Source organism: Dicentrarchus labrax, unplaced genomic scaffold (genome assembly GCF_905237075.1).
Source record: "Dicentrarchus labrax unplaced genomic scaffold, dlabrax2021, whole genome shotgun sequence".
NCBI classification, from domain to species: domain Eukaryota; kingdom Metazoa; phylum Chordata; class Actinopteri; family Moronidae; genus Dicentrarchus; species Dicentrarchus labrax.
The window spans coordinates 22,342,953-22,360,135 of record NW_026136708.1 but is presented as its reverse complement, the minus strand read 5'-3'; the positions used below and the strand labels follow the sequence as shown (position 1 = coordinate 22,360,135).

The 17,183-nt window shown below is 37.5% G+C and overlaps 1 protein-coding gene across 1 annotated transcript; it reads right to left on the bottom strand.

Moving 5' to 3' along the window:
* Window positions 1-227: 227 nt before the first annotated feature.
* rfx6 (regulatory factor X, 6) lies at window positions 228-16,953 on the bottom strand. The gene is made up of 20 exons (XM_051409753.1): window positions 16,803-16,953; window positions 14,143-14,302; window positions 12,894-13,017; window positions 12,202-12,263; window positions 11,996-12,073; window positions 11,710-11,737; window positions 10,882-10,989; window positions 10,606-10,683; window positions 10,370-10,483; window positions 10,203-10,252; window positions 9,090-9,249; window positions 8,859-9,003; window positions 8,051-8,160; window positions 7,811-7,928; window positions 5,982-6,104; window positions 4,968-5,174; window positions 3,994-4,294; window positions 3,032-3,390; window positions 1,994-2,194; window positions 228-577 (listed from the first exon to the last, which is right to left on the bottom strand). Exons 1-20 carry the CDS (start codon window positions 16,951-16,953, stop codon window positions 399-401), a joined length of 2,856 nt encoding a protein of 951 aa, XP_051265713.1. The 3' UTR covers window positions 228-398.
* Window positions 16,954-17,183: the final 230 nt, after the last annotated feature.

The following is a 17,183-nucleotide window of genomic DNA, read 5'->3' as shown; positions in this document are numbered from 1 at the left end:
CAAAGTCTTTCTGTGTGAATGACTGAAAAATACAGTTGTGGATATATGATAAATATCTGCATCAGAGTCATAGTTTGTATGTTTTTAAGTAATAATCCACATTTTAATACAAATAAATATATTTCTTTTGCTCCTCCTTCAGTCTTTTAATAAAACAATTGCCAGATCTTTACATATATATATATATATGTATATATGTATGCTTCCTTAGCTGAGGTTCATACTGTACCTTACAGATCTGGGTTTGAATTTGGCAGGGTGTACTCGTCACTCGTCACCTCATTCGCTCCATTTTATCCAGACCACCTCCTAGCGTTAGTTCATACGTACATTCTGGGTAGCTCTGAATGAACCCGGACTCCAAACCTAGCTCCAGTAGACGCTTTGAGTCCTGTGCGTCACTGCACTCCTCCTGCTCCCATGAAGACAGTGTTGATGGGAGGCAGCGAAGACACCAGGTCCTGCACATCTGAGGATGACGGCACACGCTGCTGAGAGAGCAACGTGTCCTGCGAGGTGAACGGAGAGGGGACGCCAAACATACAGGGAGCTGATCCTGAGGAGGGGAGGGAATGATCTGAGGAGGAAACAACAGAGATGTAGATTTAATCTTTTTAAGGGCAATGCATGATGTAATTTACATTTCTGGTCCTCTTATTATGGGTGCTGGGACTACGGGTGCAGAGGGGGCTGCAGCAACACCTAAAATCTGCCATAATGAAAACCATTAGTTTATCCTTTTTTTTACACACTTTTATTTATGGATGGAAAATAAGTTTTGCCTTGTTTTTCTTAGTTTTATCCACTAAAAAGTTATAAAATGTATGTAAAGTGTTGTTAATAACTATGATATAAGATATAAATGATCTCAAATTACTGCAAAACATATGGACAGATTTTCTCTCAGCACCCTTAACTCTGACTGACTTTCAGCATTCCTGCCTTTTAATAGATTTTTTATTTTTTTACTCTGAATTTGACCTTATTTATGTGCTGGGAAATTCAAACCTGCAATGACTGATTTTTTGGCCACTTGGGGGCAGTATAATGAAGCTGTGAACACATTGTTATCTTTTATCACCTTTCAGTTTATAATTTTGTTGCACACCATATTCCTTTATTGCACACTGCATATAGTGTTTATATTTTCAATATAATGTTTATATTTTCTATGATATCTTTAAGTTATTTTATTCTTCATCTTATTCTTTTTGCACTTCATTTTCACTGTGCTGCTGTGTCAGACTTGAATTTCTCAATAAAGGGGAACAATAAAGGAACATCTTATCTTAAATTGAAATGCAGGAGCAGATCTAGAGGGGCAGTAAAAAAATGCTTGGTCAAATTTAACATATTAACTTAACTTTTATAACTTTTTTTTTTACCATATTTGCTGAAACATTCACTATATCCTGACAGCAGTTCATGAGACAGATCATCTGTTAAAAGATCTGGTTCCTCTGATTCCTCCTAGTGCTCCTAATGGTATTTGCAAGAATCCACCAAGCCTGAATGAAAACAACCAACCAGAGCTGAGAAAGATTTGATCCCAGCTCATCAGATACAGACGCAGGGAGACTCCAACAAACCAAAATGTCTTTCTATCTCAGAATTCTTCATTTTATCTGGTCTTCGCTGTTTTCAAGAAACTACGAATACCAAAACACTGTCATTATTAAAGTATTTACGTAACATATTTTTTACACTGATTGGTTGGAATGAATCAAACTGAGTTGAAATTGATTATTTTGTGGATGTTTTCATAATTAAATTAAATTGACTGAAAAATGAAAATATGATTTATCTTTCTATTAATAAAGACCATAATTCAGGTGCCAGTGCTCATTTTGTGTTGCTAACTTACAGTAAGAAAATTAAAGAGTCCCTTTAACTTAACAAAATGTTTTAATAGAAGAAAACCTTTGTGCATATACCACCCCTCACCCACCCTGACTCACCCCCCCTCACCCCCCCAGTATGTTTAACCGCTCACCTGCTGCAGCTTCGGCCTCAGTGAAATACGCCCCCGTCGCTTTCCTTCCCGGCTCGTCCAGGATGTTGAGCGGATCGTGGACCTCAGAGTACCCTGAAGGGAATGGGCGCAGGCTTCCGACAGTGCTGATGACTGACACGTGCTGGTCAACCAGTGATGTCATGCGCTGGCTATCCAGGTAACTGCTGTTGCCATAGTAACCTGCAACAAGGGGGAAACGTTTGGCATTGAGTTTCTGTGATTATAATTTGGTGCTATTTGTTTTGTGTACATAGAAGAAGAGTTGTTCCCAGCATGGGGAGTTTGGGAACCAACAAAATTAAGTTTATTTGCTTTTTTCTTTGATCTCTGAATGTCTCTAAAAAGTCTTCAAATGAAACCGAAAACAATTACCTTCATTTTAAGGGGTCACAAGCCAAACAGCAAAAGTTTTTTCTTCAACTTTTTCTTTATACAGAACAAAAGTCAAGGTTGGGAACCACTAACCCAGAGTTTAGTCTGGCAACATATTGAAATTTCCAATTTCCTGCTCAGGTCTTTTCCAGGTAAAACAGTCAGAGTGAGTGATTCTGATTGATGTTTTTTGTGTTTTGTTTATGTCTTTTAAGTGAAATGTGTCAGAAGACATCGACTATATGCAGATATTTGCAGCTAAAAAGCACAAAAAACTGAAATAAGTGGCTAAATGTATTGCAGCAACACAACACAGAACACCCTAACCTCTCACATAATGTTTTTATAATGATAATAAATATGTTTCCAATCAGTAAAACAAAACCACAGAGTACATATTCTATATCTGCCTCTCCTGATACTTCATTGAAGCCACATAAGACTTCCAATGAGTAAAATACTTAAAGCTAAAACAACATGGTAGCACCATTATATCTGACAGAAATAGTAAAGCTGTCTTGTGCATCATTTGACATTTATTTCTCTGCAGTGACATATTTAGGATCCTGACTAGAATTAATGAAGTCCTGTAGGACCCACCAGATGATATTTCCACATTAAAGCCACAGTCTGAGTCGTCCTTACCGTTGTGTCCTGCAGCAGAATACGCCTGCCCCTGACACCCACCGCCCGCGGGGTTCAGTCCAGCCCCCACAAAGCCGAACCCCTCTGCTGAGTCCAGAATCTGTGCCGTTGTCTGAGCGTCCAGTCCCTGTTCAGTCTGAACCGGATCTGAGCCTGAGCTGTAGGTGGATGTGGGTCGGACTGCAGAGCCATAAGGTGTCAGGGAGCAGTTGGTGCTGTTAGAGGAGTGATGGGCCGACGGCTGATGATGACTGTAGAAGACATCTTTATTCAGGGGTTGGTCGTTGAAGGAGGGGTACCGAGAGAGATGGTAGGCCAGTGATGAAGCCTGAGACAGACACTGGTTCTGAGTCTGAGGCCTGAAACGCAGATCAAACACACCTTCAGACTTCATAAAGACAACAAAACATCTTTTATTGTACTGTTTGTTGATTCAATGGTAGACAGAAACTTAAGGACTCAACCTTTACAGTTTGATTGCTGCATGTTTTTAAAAAAAATATATTTTTGAATAGAATTGACAATAAAAGCTCCCTGTAGCTCATGAAAGTAAAATGTTTTTATGTTTTAATGTGAAAAAAATATTGTATATAGTTTTTGTATATAGACAAATAAATAGACAAGTATTTCTTGTAGATATCATTTCATTTTCCTTTTTATTTCTTCCTTTAGTGCTACTTTTACATACTTTATTGCCTATTTCATTGTTTATATTCTATTGTAATTTAAATATTTAAATATCTGTTTATATATGTTCTGTGTGTGTATTATATTGTATAATCATATAATCATTGAATTTGTAACAAAAAAAAACAAGTAACAATGTGACAAAGCAGGAAAAAGAAAAGATAATGTTTTTAATCATAAATCATATTAGACGCAGATGACACTGGATTGTATCTTATAAAATCGTGAAATAGAATGTGGGCACCAGTAAAGACACAACACTAAATGAAGCTAACCTCAGTCCAGGTTGGTAGTTTGAGGCTGAGGATCCGCTGGCTGGAGGGAAGTAACCAGAGCTGGTCTGAGGTAAGCAGTGGTACAGGGTCTCCGGGTATGAAGAGCAGGGGGTTGGCTGGGTCAGGGCGCTGAGAGAAGGCAGGCAGGAGGAAGTGGAGGAGGTGCAGGTAGAGGAAGAGGAAGAGGATGTCAGGGGTCTCCCCGTCATGGGCCCCTGGTTGATGACGGAGCCTCGGTGCACGAATGCTGCTGGAGAGATGGGCGGCGTCATGAGGGGGCCGCTGAAGTCCATCTGAGCACCTGTGTGTGTGTGTGCAGAGGGAAAAGCAACTGAAACGGATGTGACTGTGTTATTATAACATGGTTGGTTAAATTAGTATTAGTAATGGGAAAGATACCCTAGAGAAACCCCGCAGAGAATCACAAGTATTTTAGGGTTTTAGTTTTGTGGCCTGAAACGTAACTATTTTGATTCAGTCTCATCCGCCTCGTTTTCAGCAAAAAAAAACCTCTAAAAACTTCCCTGTACATCGGTGGTTCCCAACGTTTTCCTTAAGGGACCCCTTTTCTATCAGTAAACTTACATATAGTCACATATTTTATGGATATTTCCATAAATTCCATTTTCATTATATTCGATGCATAACAATAACATTATAGAACAACTGTTAAATTTAGCATCTAATCCAAAATGACCTATTTTGATAAATTCTCAGTAGATTATTTCCTGTAAAATTTTACATCAGAGATGAGTTTTCTGGATATTTTCAGCGACCTTTTATACCATCCTTTGTCTTTACTATGAATTTTTGGATTTTGACAATCAAACAAACCTAATAGGCTTGTTTTTTGACACATTCAGTGTTTTCTTCTCCCTAACACTTGGCCATTCTTCTATTAGCTGTTAACTTAACGATCAACTATTTGGTACTTTTTTTCTTCTTTACAAGGCTTATTTTTGTGTTTCTTTTACCTGAAACTGAGAACCCAGCAGGCTCTGTCCCCTGGTAGATGATGGTGCTTGTCTCCAGACTTTGCTGCTGATTGGTGGATAAAGACATGTAGGTGTGTTCTCCCAGAGACTCATTCTTCACTGATTGGTCGATGGCAGCACTGGCCTTGTTGCGGTTAGCCAGGAAGCAGGAACTGGGAGAGGCCATGAACGCTGCTTTACTGGCATCTGAAAGTGACATTAAGTCATTGACAACAACATCCAGGGCTGTTTGAGACATACTGGAACAGTTATTTTTTATTATTATGTTGCATGTTGGGATGTAATGTGATAATAATTAAACTAAAACTTATTATTCATTCACTTTATATATGTTGGATAATTTAATTCAATTAAACTCAGCCTCAACTTCAGTCACTTTAAATATAAATTAACAACTATATTTAGTATGTTAAGGAAAAGACCCACAGATTATTTTTTGTTAAAGGGAAGATATTATATTTATTGTATAACAAAAAATACTAATTTGGATCATTTAACTATGATGCAGAAGAAGAATTTATAATCCTAAAAAAAATATCTTTATTATCCTCATTCATTTATATTCCATTTAACTACAATCTATGTATTCTCTTGGTTTTATGTCTCTTTGTAAGTCATACTATATAGTCCCTCCAGCATTTTACAGGCTTTTTAGGGGGGGATTGTTTTGGCCTAAATTGCCTGATTTTACAGCAGCTTTTCTTAAGAGTTGCATTGCATCTTGCGATTAGATAAAATTGTTACATTGCACAGAATTAACAGGTTGAATTTGCATTACTTATTGCGATTGCAAATGTGTTATATAACAATAATGATCTCCTTTATCATCCCACAATGTTTGTAACATCTGTAAACAGGACTTTCCCTTTATCATGTCCCTGATCCTAAAAGAGAAATCTTGACAGACTGTAGACCTGCTGTAGATCTGATTCGAGTTCGTCTTTGTCAGCTGCTGAACTTCTCTGCATCAGTGTGGGTTCTGTTGTTTGATACCTGCATTTTTCATGTATTTGTCCAGCAGGTTCTGCAGGTCCTGCTCCTTGTCGTTGTTGAACTGAGTCTCCAGAGCCAAGAGGATGTATTCGTCCAACAGCATCCTGATCAAGTGGAAGGAACCTATTGATAGATAGAGCACAGAATGATCTCTTTGTGCATCCACATTTCAAACTATAAACATTCTTTCAAAAACATCTGACTATCTGATCACAGCTGAGCTTCTTGTTTATCTACTGTTTGACCTTTAGGATCAAGCTGCTCTTTGTTTGACCTGCAGGGTCGTAGGTTGAAAACCTTCTGTGTGTGTTTGAGCCTCCAAATGGTTTGTGTTTATTCACATACACGCACTCTGTGTGCGTGTGTTTGAACAGAGAGCACGCGACCCGCAGATAAGACTTTGTTTAATCAAGGCGAGCCTGGCCATTACAATTTATGGCGCTGTTGTAGCAATCTGCTCCGAGCTGGCTTGTATTAGCCTTAGTGTGTGTGTGTGTGTGTGTGTGTGTGTGTGTGTGTGTGTGTGTGTGTGTGTGTGTGTTTGACACATCCTGTAGACTGAATAATTTAGAATAAAAGAGTCCAGAATTAATAAGCTGAGTGACAGTTATTAATTTCATAAATAATATTCCCCATGTTGTCATTATGTTCAATATGTCGCTTTTATAAATTCAGTTTTAATATAACCTGATTAACTGTGATACTGTAGGACCAGTTAGACAAGGGACCTCAAACTGTCGGCCCAGGGACCATTTCCCAATGTCCATCGCCCTGCCTCCCGCCGATATTATACAATCCGACCCGCAAGATTATTACTTTTTAAATTCATTTTTTCTAGTTGTTTCATATACATTTAAAGTACCCCTTCATATACAATTAAAAAATATACTTTGTTTGGCGCAATATCATGGCAAATGCGTGCAAGCGGTTGATAAGAAAAGAGCAGATTTCAGGTTTTTGTTTGGTGACGAATGATGATATAAAGTTAGTAATGGAAATATTTTCAGACAATTATTATATTATCACATTTATACCATTTTTCCTTCCTGATACAGATTCTGATACCTGAACTTTGTCCATCAGCCGATACCAAGTACCAATCCGATGAATTATCTAGTCAGTCAAACTGCTGACATTAAGCTCTGGCTAACATTACACTACCAGAAATCAACTTTGCTGTTCTAAACCAGTAGTTGCCAGTGCCCAGCCAATCAGAGTCAGAGTAATGACTTCGGCATCTGGATGCTGCTGGGAAGTAGCAGGGTCCCATTTTGGGGCTAATAAATAACGTAGTTTTGGATCACCCCAGTATCTGAGAATTTACTGATATCGGTGTCGGATCAACTGTGTTTACCAGTTACATCCCAGAGCTGCTGGACATCGGGACTCAGTGGCCCCCCTCACATCTATCTGATGTTTTACATTAGGTACTATTCATTTAAATCAATAATGTATACTTTTCATAATTGTTTATGTGAACAACAAGACAGGCGAACAAATGTTTGGTTTTGGTGTGCCACCCCAAGATCTTCAGTGGCGCCGTATGCCCACTCCTACAAAACATTTCTTGGGGCAATGGGAGCAGCATGTCCCTCATTACCACTACTGTGATTCCCTTGAGGAAGGCACTGAACCCCATCTGCTCCAGTGGCTAACAAGTCAGACTGGGATTGTACTGGACAACTTCCAGGTGTGAATGTGTGTAACTGTGTAATCAATGAATTCCTGCACAGGAGACTCTTTCAATGAAAAGTTGTTAAAATACCCTTTCACTCTGTGTCTTGTAACCATTAGATGCCAAGAATATGTAACTTCTGAAATGTTCTCACCAAAGCTGGAGGCATTGTTGAGAGTGAGGTTGTGCATCACTCTGGCACCGAAGAAACTCCACCTAAGGAGAAAATCCTGAGCTCGCTTCTTCACCGATCGACCGCTCTGCTTTCCGGGCTGATAAGAGACAAAGGCGGAGGAGAAAAACTGTTTGGTTGCATCACAGGACATTTGAAGGACCACATAGTGCGTCAACATTAATGCAAGTATACACAAAGCACCAGGTAAACAGCTGTTACCTTGATGACTTTATGCTCCACGACGGAGTCCAACCACTCAATGAAGGACTCCACTGTGGCGTTCTTTCTCAGCAGCTCCTTCAGCTCCTGAAAGACGGTGATGGAGTCATCTGCAAAGAAAAAGACCACAGGAAGTGAAAGGGAGTTGCTTCATCATCAGTACAAGAGATTCTCATACAGTTGCTGGTTGTTTCTTTACTGTTAAAAGCTGTTTTCTTTAAAAGTCACATCAGTTAATGGGTTATCTAATATTGGACTTTTATTAAAAAGCTAATATACACTGTAAAACCTGACAGCACATCTTAATGAAAGAAGTTAACGTAAATTTATCCTCCGAATGAATTGGGATTACTCATTAACATAAATTAATCCAAACTCAAAAAATAAATGTTAAAGTAACTCACTTAAATTTGTGCATTATTTCAAGTATTGGTGATATTATTCAAGTTATTTCCACTGACTAATTTTTTTAAAGTTGACTGAAACTTTTGTTTTTATTTCAGTTTATTAATCCTCATTATGCATCAGAATAATTCTTAAAGATCGAAAAAGAAGAAGATGTACTTTATTAATCTCCTAGGGGAAAGTGTAAAGAGTTTAGTTTATCACATAAAAAATACCCCAACAAAATGAATTGGCTACCATTTTGATAATCATGGATTACCTGTTTTCGACAGTTTTTCTACTCAAATTAAATATCTCTGATGCTAGAATTGTTTGAGTTAATAAACTTGAAACAGTTTCCAGTTTGAGTTACACTAACTCATCAGGTTTAAATATGAGCGAGATGTTTCAGTAGCTGTCTCACACTCAGAGTAGATGTCGGGGTCCTGGTCTCCGGTTGCATTTACACTGAGCAGAGGCTGCGAGCTGATGCTGCTGAGATCCACGTTGTCAATATCTAACACCATGCTGGTCACCACAGCCTGGTCAAACAGCGCCGGTCGGGCTATCTGGAAAACACAGAGAGATTAAATAATGACATTAGAGTCTACTGTAATCTACGTAATCTAATCTGTTCTTTGTTGAAGTGTTGTACCTGTGCCAGGTGTAAGAACGAGGTCTGTCTCTTCAGGGAGGAAACAAAGTGGCGAGCTATGGGGAGTTTCTTGGCTGCAAGGCATTCTGGGAGGTTCTCCAGGGAGGAGGCCAGCCAGTGCTCCCAGTGTTTGGCAAAGTTGCGGATATCTGCCAACAGACTGATGAACAACATTTACTCAGATCTCCTCTCAATTCCCAATTAATTAATCATTCAAAGTAAATATTTGCTGCTTTTATCTGTTATGTTGTTCCAAATAACACTTTTAAGCGTTTTGGTCTGACTGGATTTGTAAAATCTACAGTAAAGAAGGTGAATTTGTATCATAATTGATGGGAATGATATCCAGAATTAGGATCCAGGGATCACAAATTGGTCTAAAGATTTCCGTCAATCAGGAAAATTCCCTCCAACGTATTGATCTTCCAGCATACAGCATACGGTTCAGCCTGGTATCACCAAATAATGAATAATACGCCAATGTCTTAAGTCATTTCTCAACGCCTTTATTTTGTCTTTTCACGTGTCATTTCTGGAGCGGGTCCTTTTCTACAGAGTCTGCCATGTTGAACCGCCATGTTTCTACAGAAGCCCAGAACAGACAATCCAAACACTGGCTCTAGATAAGGTCACCTTAGTTTCTCCTTCACGTTTGGAATAGGAGGGTGAGGCGAGGGCGTTGTAATTGTCAACTACGCCGCTAGATGCCACTAAATCCCACACACTGGTCCTTTAAGTAACTACTTATTTCAACCCAAACCATGATCTTTTCCTAAACCTAAACAAGTACTTTTGATCCCTAAGACCAAACCAAACTCTGACTAATGTGACTGTTGTTACCATGACAACAATGTCATCTGACTTCACATGGGGCACCCTTTGTAACAGCGTTAAATGTCACATAAAAAGCTTAAAATGAGTAGACATGAAAAATGTCCTTAAAAGTGCCGTGCTAAGAATATTACGTTGAAGGGTTATATGGAGGCTTCACAGGAAATGTACTTTCAACTTTTTAGAGCCTCAGATTGTCTCAGCAAAGGTTTCGTCTGTGTATCACATGAATATCACAACTGATACGACAATAATACGCGAAGTGAAGTTGAACTCACAAACCTTTCAGGCATCTCCTGCATCGTGGCGGGAATCAGAATGTCTGTTAAAACCTGCAAAAAGACACGTTAGTGAAACAGAGTATTTGTTTTAAGGCAGCAATGCATCAATAGATTTTATTGTTTTGTCCCAGTGATTCTATATTCTGTATAATACTCAGAAAGAACAACCTTATAGAGAATAGAGTCACAGACACAGAAGATGTCGACTATAACAGGGTTTTCCAGAAGCGGCAGCAGGTGGTCGGGCATTCCCTGCCAGAAATGGAGCAGAAAATTCTGGATCTGAAACAAAATATTTGAAGAGTTATATCAGTTTGAGTGGATGGTAAACTGTGTTGCTGGTTTTACTCTATTTGGTGCTCTATTGGAACAATAAAATGCTCTCATGTGACAGTAATCGTCACCTCCTCAAAGTTGACATTAATGGCATTGTCCAGGATGCACTGGCAGTGGGTTTTATACATCATGATCAGTGTGTCCACCTGCAAAGAGACAATGAAGACTGATTACAATGAAACCAGTGACAGCCAGCCAGCCCATTAAACAACTACTGCCAATGTAAAAATATTTGCTATATTTAGCATTTTATGCACTGGCGGACTCTTTGAGGGGCAGGGATGAAAAAAGAGCTTAGTTAGGATTATCCTGGTTAACAGATTGAATTAATATTCATCACCAACCTTTTCTCTGGAAATATTTCCCTGCAGCAGAAGATGCTGAGCGTTGGGAAAGTCTGGGAGCAAAGTTCCAGTTTTAGAGCTCAGAGAATATTTCCTGGTGAAACCTCCCTGAAAAATAAAACAATGTCAGCCCCCTTTTTAACTTTATTTTTTGGGATCTCAACGCTATTGATTTTACTTAAAGAGCAACTTAACACCCTCTGAAAACCTCCAGTGGTTTTACTTCTTATCTTACTACAGTGATGTAGAAGTGTACTCTAGGACTCTGTGACATCACTGTTGGCTGGTTACAGGTGTGCCACAGAGAATATACCTGACCGCACCCATCAGTAATACTTACTCTTAACACATGCATTGTAACCAGGGAGCATTCAGATGACATTACGATCATGTGATTAAAAGCAAAATATTTCTATACAAATCAATATTTTACAGCAGTTAATTAATGTTAATTAATGTTAATGAAATACACTGATGATGAGGCAGCTGCATTTGTTTTAGGATTATCTATCTTATCAATTACCCTGATGGGAGGAGTTTCAGATATTTAAAGGATCTCTTCAAGAGTCTCTGTTAGAAAATAAAAAATAAATAAATAACTGCTATACATAACATTTACAGACTTTTGACTACTTCTTTTCTAAATATGTTTTTGCACAAAGGCCCCCACAATAAATTTTGTCCATCACTGGATCTGCAACTTCTCCTGCGTTCCCTTTTTTAAGAGAGTTGAGGTGACAAACTTTAAACCAGAGATTGAAGCAAAATTCTGCTTTTCAGCCTGATGTTAAGTTTTCTCTTTAAGTAAGATTTACCATTTTAACTTACTTCGTTCTTGAGCTTGCTCCCTGAAAATCTGCAATCAAAGAGAAACAGATTTAAATCTTTTAAAATATAAATACATCATGTTTTGACACTGAGACCATTAAAAGTAAAAGAAAACACAACAGAGCTGTATGCCATGTGTTTAAAAGAGTATCAGAACGCGACTTTGATGCTGGACACACAAACAGTAAGATAACAATCAACAAGCAAAAAACATGCAGACACAATATAATATGCATAATGCAAGAAAGAACAAGAAGACCAGATTAAATGTTAAATGTTTTGTTACCTGGTCAAACCTTTTCCAGAATACACAGAGTGATAGTAAGCGCTGCTCTCTTTGATGCCAATTCCATAGTAGTGATATCTGTATAATGTCAAGGTAATGATATTAAATAATAATTATAAAGTGCAATGATTAGAAATAAAATGTTTGGTGCTCTAAGTTATTAAAAATGTGAAATAAAGACGAGTGAGTGAGTGTTTTGTATGTACTTGGAGTGTCCTCTGGTGCCCAGTCTTCTTGTTGTTAGCAGAGGAAACTTCTGTCGAATTGTCTGAAGAGGAAAAGAAGTTCTGGTTCGATCAATACGAGCTCCGTCCTCCACATTTTAACAATTTCATAGAGACATTTTTTCAAAATTGAAAATGAAATATTTTTATTATGTGACTCAGATTTAAAGTATATGTACAATATCTCTGTAATAAAGTGCAGATATTATTTTCTCCACTAAAAGGGCATCATTGAGGGCTATTAACACATTTTCTCCACTAGAAGGGCATCATTGAGGGCAATTTAACACATTTTCTCCACTAGAAGGGCATCATTGAGGGCACTTTAACACTTTTTCTCCACTGGAAGGGCATCATTGAGGGCACTTTAACATATTTTCTCCACTAGAAGGGCATCCTCAAGGGCACTTTATTGTTTACTTGCACATTGAGCCACCATATAGGGCACTTTATCATGTTTTATCTACTATAGAGGCATCCAAGAGGGCTTTTGTAGCTATCATCTGGGTTATTTAAGAATAATATAATAGAAAATAAGACATCTTGGACAATGAGGACGTTAACTGGCTTGCAACCACTGCAAAAACTGACACACACGCACACACACACACACACACACACACAACACACACACACACACACACACACACAAACACAAACACACACACACACACCTTTCCAAAGGTAGCAGCACAAGCCGGCTCTAGTTTCTCTTTCCTGCAGAAGTCCAGGTAGTGAGCATAGAGGATACATCGAGGCAGACACACTCCTTCACACACTATATAGTTCTCCTCCAGCCTGTTGTGACCCGTCAGAGAGGAGATCACACATGTAATTATAACAATATATGAAATGCTCAGTGAATGCAGTAACTGAATATAGTAAATGTAAATTCTAGCTTCACAACAAAGATAAATGGTGGACAGCAAAAGACTCTCTTTTATATTTTAGAGGTGAAAAAACAAACACAAAAAACAGTAATAGGAAAAGAGCGAATTGGACTCAGATTAACAGACAGAAATACAGCTTTTGGTTGCCAACAATAGTTAAATGGCAGAAAGAGGAGGAAGAAGTCATTCATGGTTGTAATTTTTCCCACAAAAATCCCACAGAATAATTGTTATTATGACTAGACGAGTCTTTGTTGAGTCTGTAAATGTTTGTACGTGTTAACAACATGAACAGCAGGTTCTTTAAGAGTGTTGGCTTAAGTAGGTTTACTCAAGTGCTGTACTTAAGTACAAATTTGAGGTACTTGTACTTTACTTGAGCATTTTCTGCAACTTTATACTTTTACTCTCCTACATTTGTCTGACAGCTTTAGTGACTTCTCAGACTATAATTTTTCATACCCTTTCTGTCCAGGGAAAACCACGTATCTCTAGATCTTGTGAATTTTACTTCAACAACCTGAAAGATTAAGTGTTCCTCGATGAGATTAGCTGGATAATACATTGTCTCAAAGCTAAAAAGAGGCCTGTGAAACGTGGTTCTCACAGGACATTGACACAGCAAACATGATGATCTTATTTCTCACATGATGATCTTATAGACTATGATACATTGCTGTAGATTAAACTACCCAACAGTACATAAAGTAGTTAAAATGAGCTCAACCTTAAACATCTACAGCAGAAAAAAGCAACATGCACATTAATGCAGCGGTGATATTAATCCAAAAACATCAGTTATAATAATAAAACACTGACAGGGAACATTTTACTGCATAATGAGTACTTTTGATCATTTAAGTACATTTTGCTGATAAGGTTTTGAATGCAACCCATTTACTTACAATGGGGATTTTCACAGTGTGATAATATTACTTTTACTTAAAGGATCTGAATACTTCTTCCACTACAGGCAGATACAGTGCCGGTGTCTCTTTACTGATGCAGTGTAAGCAGTTACTGATGCTCTCACCACTGCAGAGTGAGCTGTGTCTGTTTCTTCTTGTCCTTGATGATCTGACTGATGGTCTTTCTGGAAGACGAGATGCTCTGTTTGATGTTCAGCTCCGGGTTAAAGTCCGCCAGGTCCTGGTCCTCTTCAGAGGATGGCGTCTCATTACTGTCCTCCGCCTCTGAGAAAACATACAGACAAATACAGTACAAATGTCGTAAGAGGAGACAGGTGTGCTTTGTGTTGGGCACTGAACGTCAGGTTAGTGCTGGTTTTAATTCATATACTGCCATATTGTTGCATAGCAGAAACAACTGCTGTATCTCATTTGTTTCTTGTGCAATACAACATTTAAGAAATATCTCATTGAATATCAAAATATGTCAATTTTTAAATGTTTTGTTTTGAAAAGGAAGCCATGATAAAGTTGTTGGCATAACTTTTTAAATTTTAAAGTTCTGTTTTACTGCGTTGGGATTTGCTGATTCCTTTATTTTTATATAGTTTCATTTTATGGGGCCAAGAAACCCCCTTATAGAAACCAAATCCTTTAGTATATATACATGACGACTTTAAAATGTTTTTATATTCGATGTACTAACTCCCGACAGTAGCCACTATAAACCGATATAGATAATATATAAAATAAAATAAAAATTAAAAAATACCGTGATTCACCATGAAACTGCCAGAATCTTAAAGAATACAACAATATAAGTTTGAGTGCTGCCTTGCTGCTATAAAAAAAAACTAATATTTAAACACACAGATCAGAATCCAGACCGTCATTTCTTCACATGAGCTGAGTTTCATTATTGTTACACAGACGCTGGTTTTTCCATATCACTGTCGAGGACAGAGTGAAATAGCTTCATCACACTTTCTTCTTCTTCTTTAGTGTTAATTTCACCCAAAACCTTCTAATATCATGTAAAAACCTTGAATTGGTTTAATGCTCTTATCTGAGGTCAGATGCTGCACTGCACTGATCTTTCCTTAATGGAACATTTTTACATTTTATTTCTTTATATTTCTTTTTATTTTCAGTGTTTTCTTCTCAACCTCCAACAACCTCAGGCATTTCCTCAATAGATGTGCAGCTTTTATTTCTTAATCCAAACATCTGCTTTGAGGAGAATGTCAAGAAATTAGTTTGAAGTCCTGTTTTCTTCCTGTTTCTGTGTCCTTGAGAAAGTGATTTGAGCTTTCATTTATTACTGAACTTAAGCTGCTCCCTGGTGTGTTCCTGCACGGTAAACAATACGTTGTATGAGCTTATGTTGAGATTATTATTTTCTGAAGCTGTTCAGAAAGTTATAACTGCATTTTTAATGTTATTATGTTTAAAGGGAATGTTTTATTTGCTTTTTGGTCTAAATTTTCTCCCTGCAAACTAGAACAAAAGTCACTTCACGATCAGAAAATAGACAAACCTAAACACAATTAATATCATGTCACAATGATAAAAAGTAAGATTAATAATTGAAGCAATAATGAACAATCTAACAGTTAGAATAAATGTATTTATATAGTAACATTTTGTGTTTAGAGATATTTCAAGGTCTTATACACCCCCAATATATCCGACTGTGACTAATATTACAATACCTGAGCTGACAGAAGACGTGAGTTTGTACGTTTATTATTTAAAACTACAAAACAATTCCTAATTTGAATGTGAATTATAGCAACTCAACATATTTTTTACAAACTCTGTGGGACAATTTCCAAACTTATCAGAGGAGTTTTTAATGAGCACTGCAGGAAAGTGTAACGGTAAAAAAACTGTAGAACTGAAATAAATAATTAAAGAAAAAGGACAGAGTATAATTAAACAATTTAAACCTTATATAGTAAATAATTAACACGGCTACAAAGGGGCCATAAGGCTTCTGGAGCAAAGGAGGAGCTGATGAAACATTAAATCCATCGTAGTGTCAGAGTCGCATTTCCTGATATTACCATTTGTAAAAGAGCCTTTTGTGATGATGGTGATTCTCTTTTTGGTTAAATACAATGAATTTGATATTTAATAGCTCTAATATTAAGAATATGAAAACTTCTTTTTTGTGCAACCGTCATAATTTGTTGTTGAGGATTGTGAAAACCAGGAGAAAAGTTCATAATTCGAACAATAAATGAAGAAGTTTGGCATGAAACTAAAAATTGTACAAATTAGGATTCATGTTGAGTCACTAAATCTGTGGAAAAATAGTTTTTACTTTTACATTTTCAAGCATCTAAATACAAACCACCACTATATAACTGAATTTATTTATTCCACTCTTCTTTCCGTACTGATTCCTCTACTTCAGTCATGTACAAATTACGTCTCCCTTCGTGTTTAAGTCTCTTCATCAACATCTTTCTTCATACGCGTTGGTAAGGAAAATGTTTCTTAATAAAAATGAATGGGGTCTTATCCTGTCAGCTCAGTCAAGTCTGTCGCTGTAGCACCACCATGTGGTCAACTTGTGTCACTGTTTTTTTACCTGAGCAGATTTTAAATCTAACCACCTAAAAAGCTTCAGATTTAAAGTCTTTTAAGATTATTTCAAGAAAACAGGAGAAGATGATGGTGAAGAGATAAGAAGGATATTAATATAGAACATTAATGTTTCATCCATATTAATCTGACCTCCAATAATACTTAATTGATTAAGTATGTTGGCTTTCCTTACCTGATTTAATCCCAGAATCATCCTCCTGATGAAAATGTGTCTGTTTGTTAAAGTCTGTCTCTTCCGGTGAGCTGCACAAAGTCTTGGTTAGAGAGTGAATAAGAAACACTCCATCCCTGGTTGAGCTCTCACTGCTGCGTTTCATCGGCATAGTCACATAAAAAAACAACAAACGTCGATGAACAAATCAACCAAAGACGAAGAGGAAGAAGAAGAGAAGGCCTGCTGTGAAAAAAACGTCCACTGAAGCTCATTTGTCCTTAAGACTGTGAATCAGCTCTGCACACAGTCTTTAAACATTTGTCAATCCCACCTTCACACAAGTCCTGGAGAAGACACAAAAGATCACGTCCAGCATTTTATGTCCAAACACTGATCCAC

What these genes read in the sequence shown, in the direction of transcription:
- rfx6 (XM_051409753.1), bottom strand. Translation starts at nt 16,953, where the DNA reads ATGCCGATGAAACGCAGCAGTGAGAGCTCAACCAGGGATGGAGTGTTT. An exon ending in CGTTCTTACACCTGGCACAG is followed by an intron (nt 9,004 to 9,089) that starts GTACAACACTTC and finishes TGTGTTTTCCAG; the next exon opens with ATAGCCCGACCGGCGCTGTT. An exon ending in TGCTGGGTTCTCAGTTTCAG is followed by an intron (nt 4,295 to 4,967) that starts GTAAAAGAAACA and finishes ACACACACACAG; the next exon opens with GTGCTCAGATGGACTTCAGC.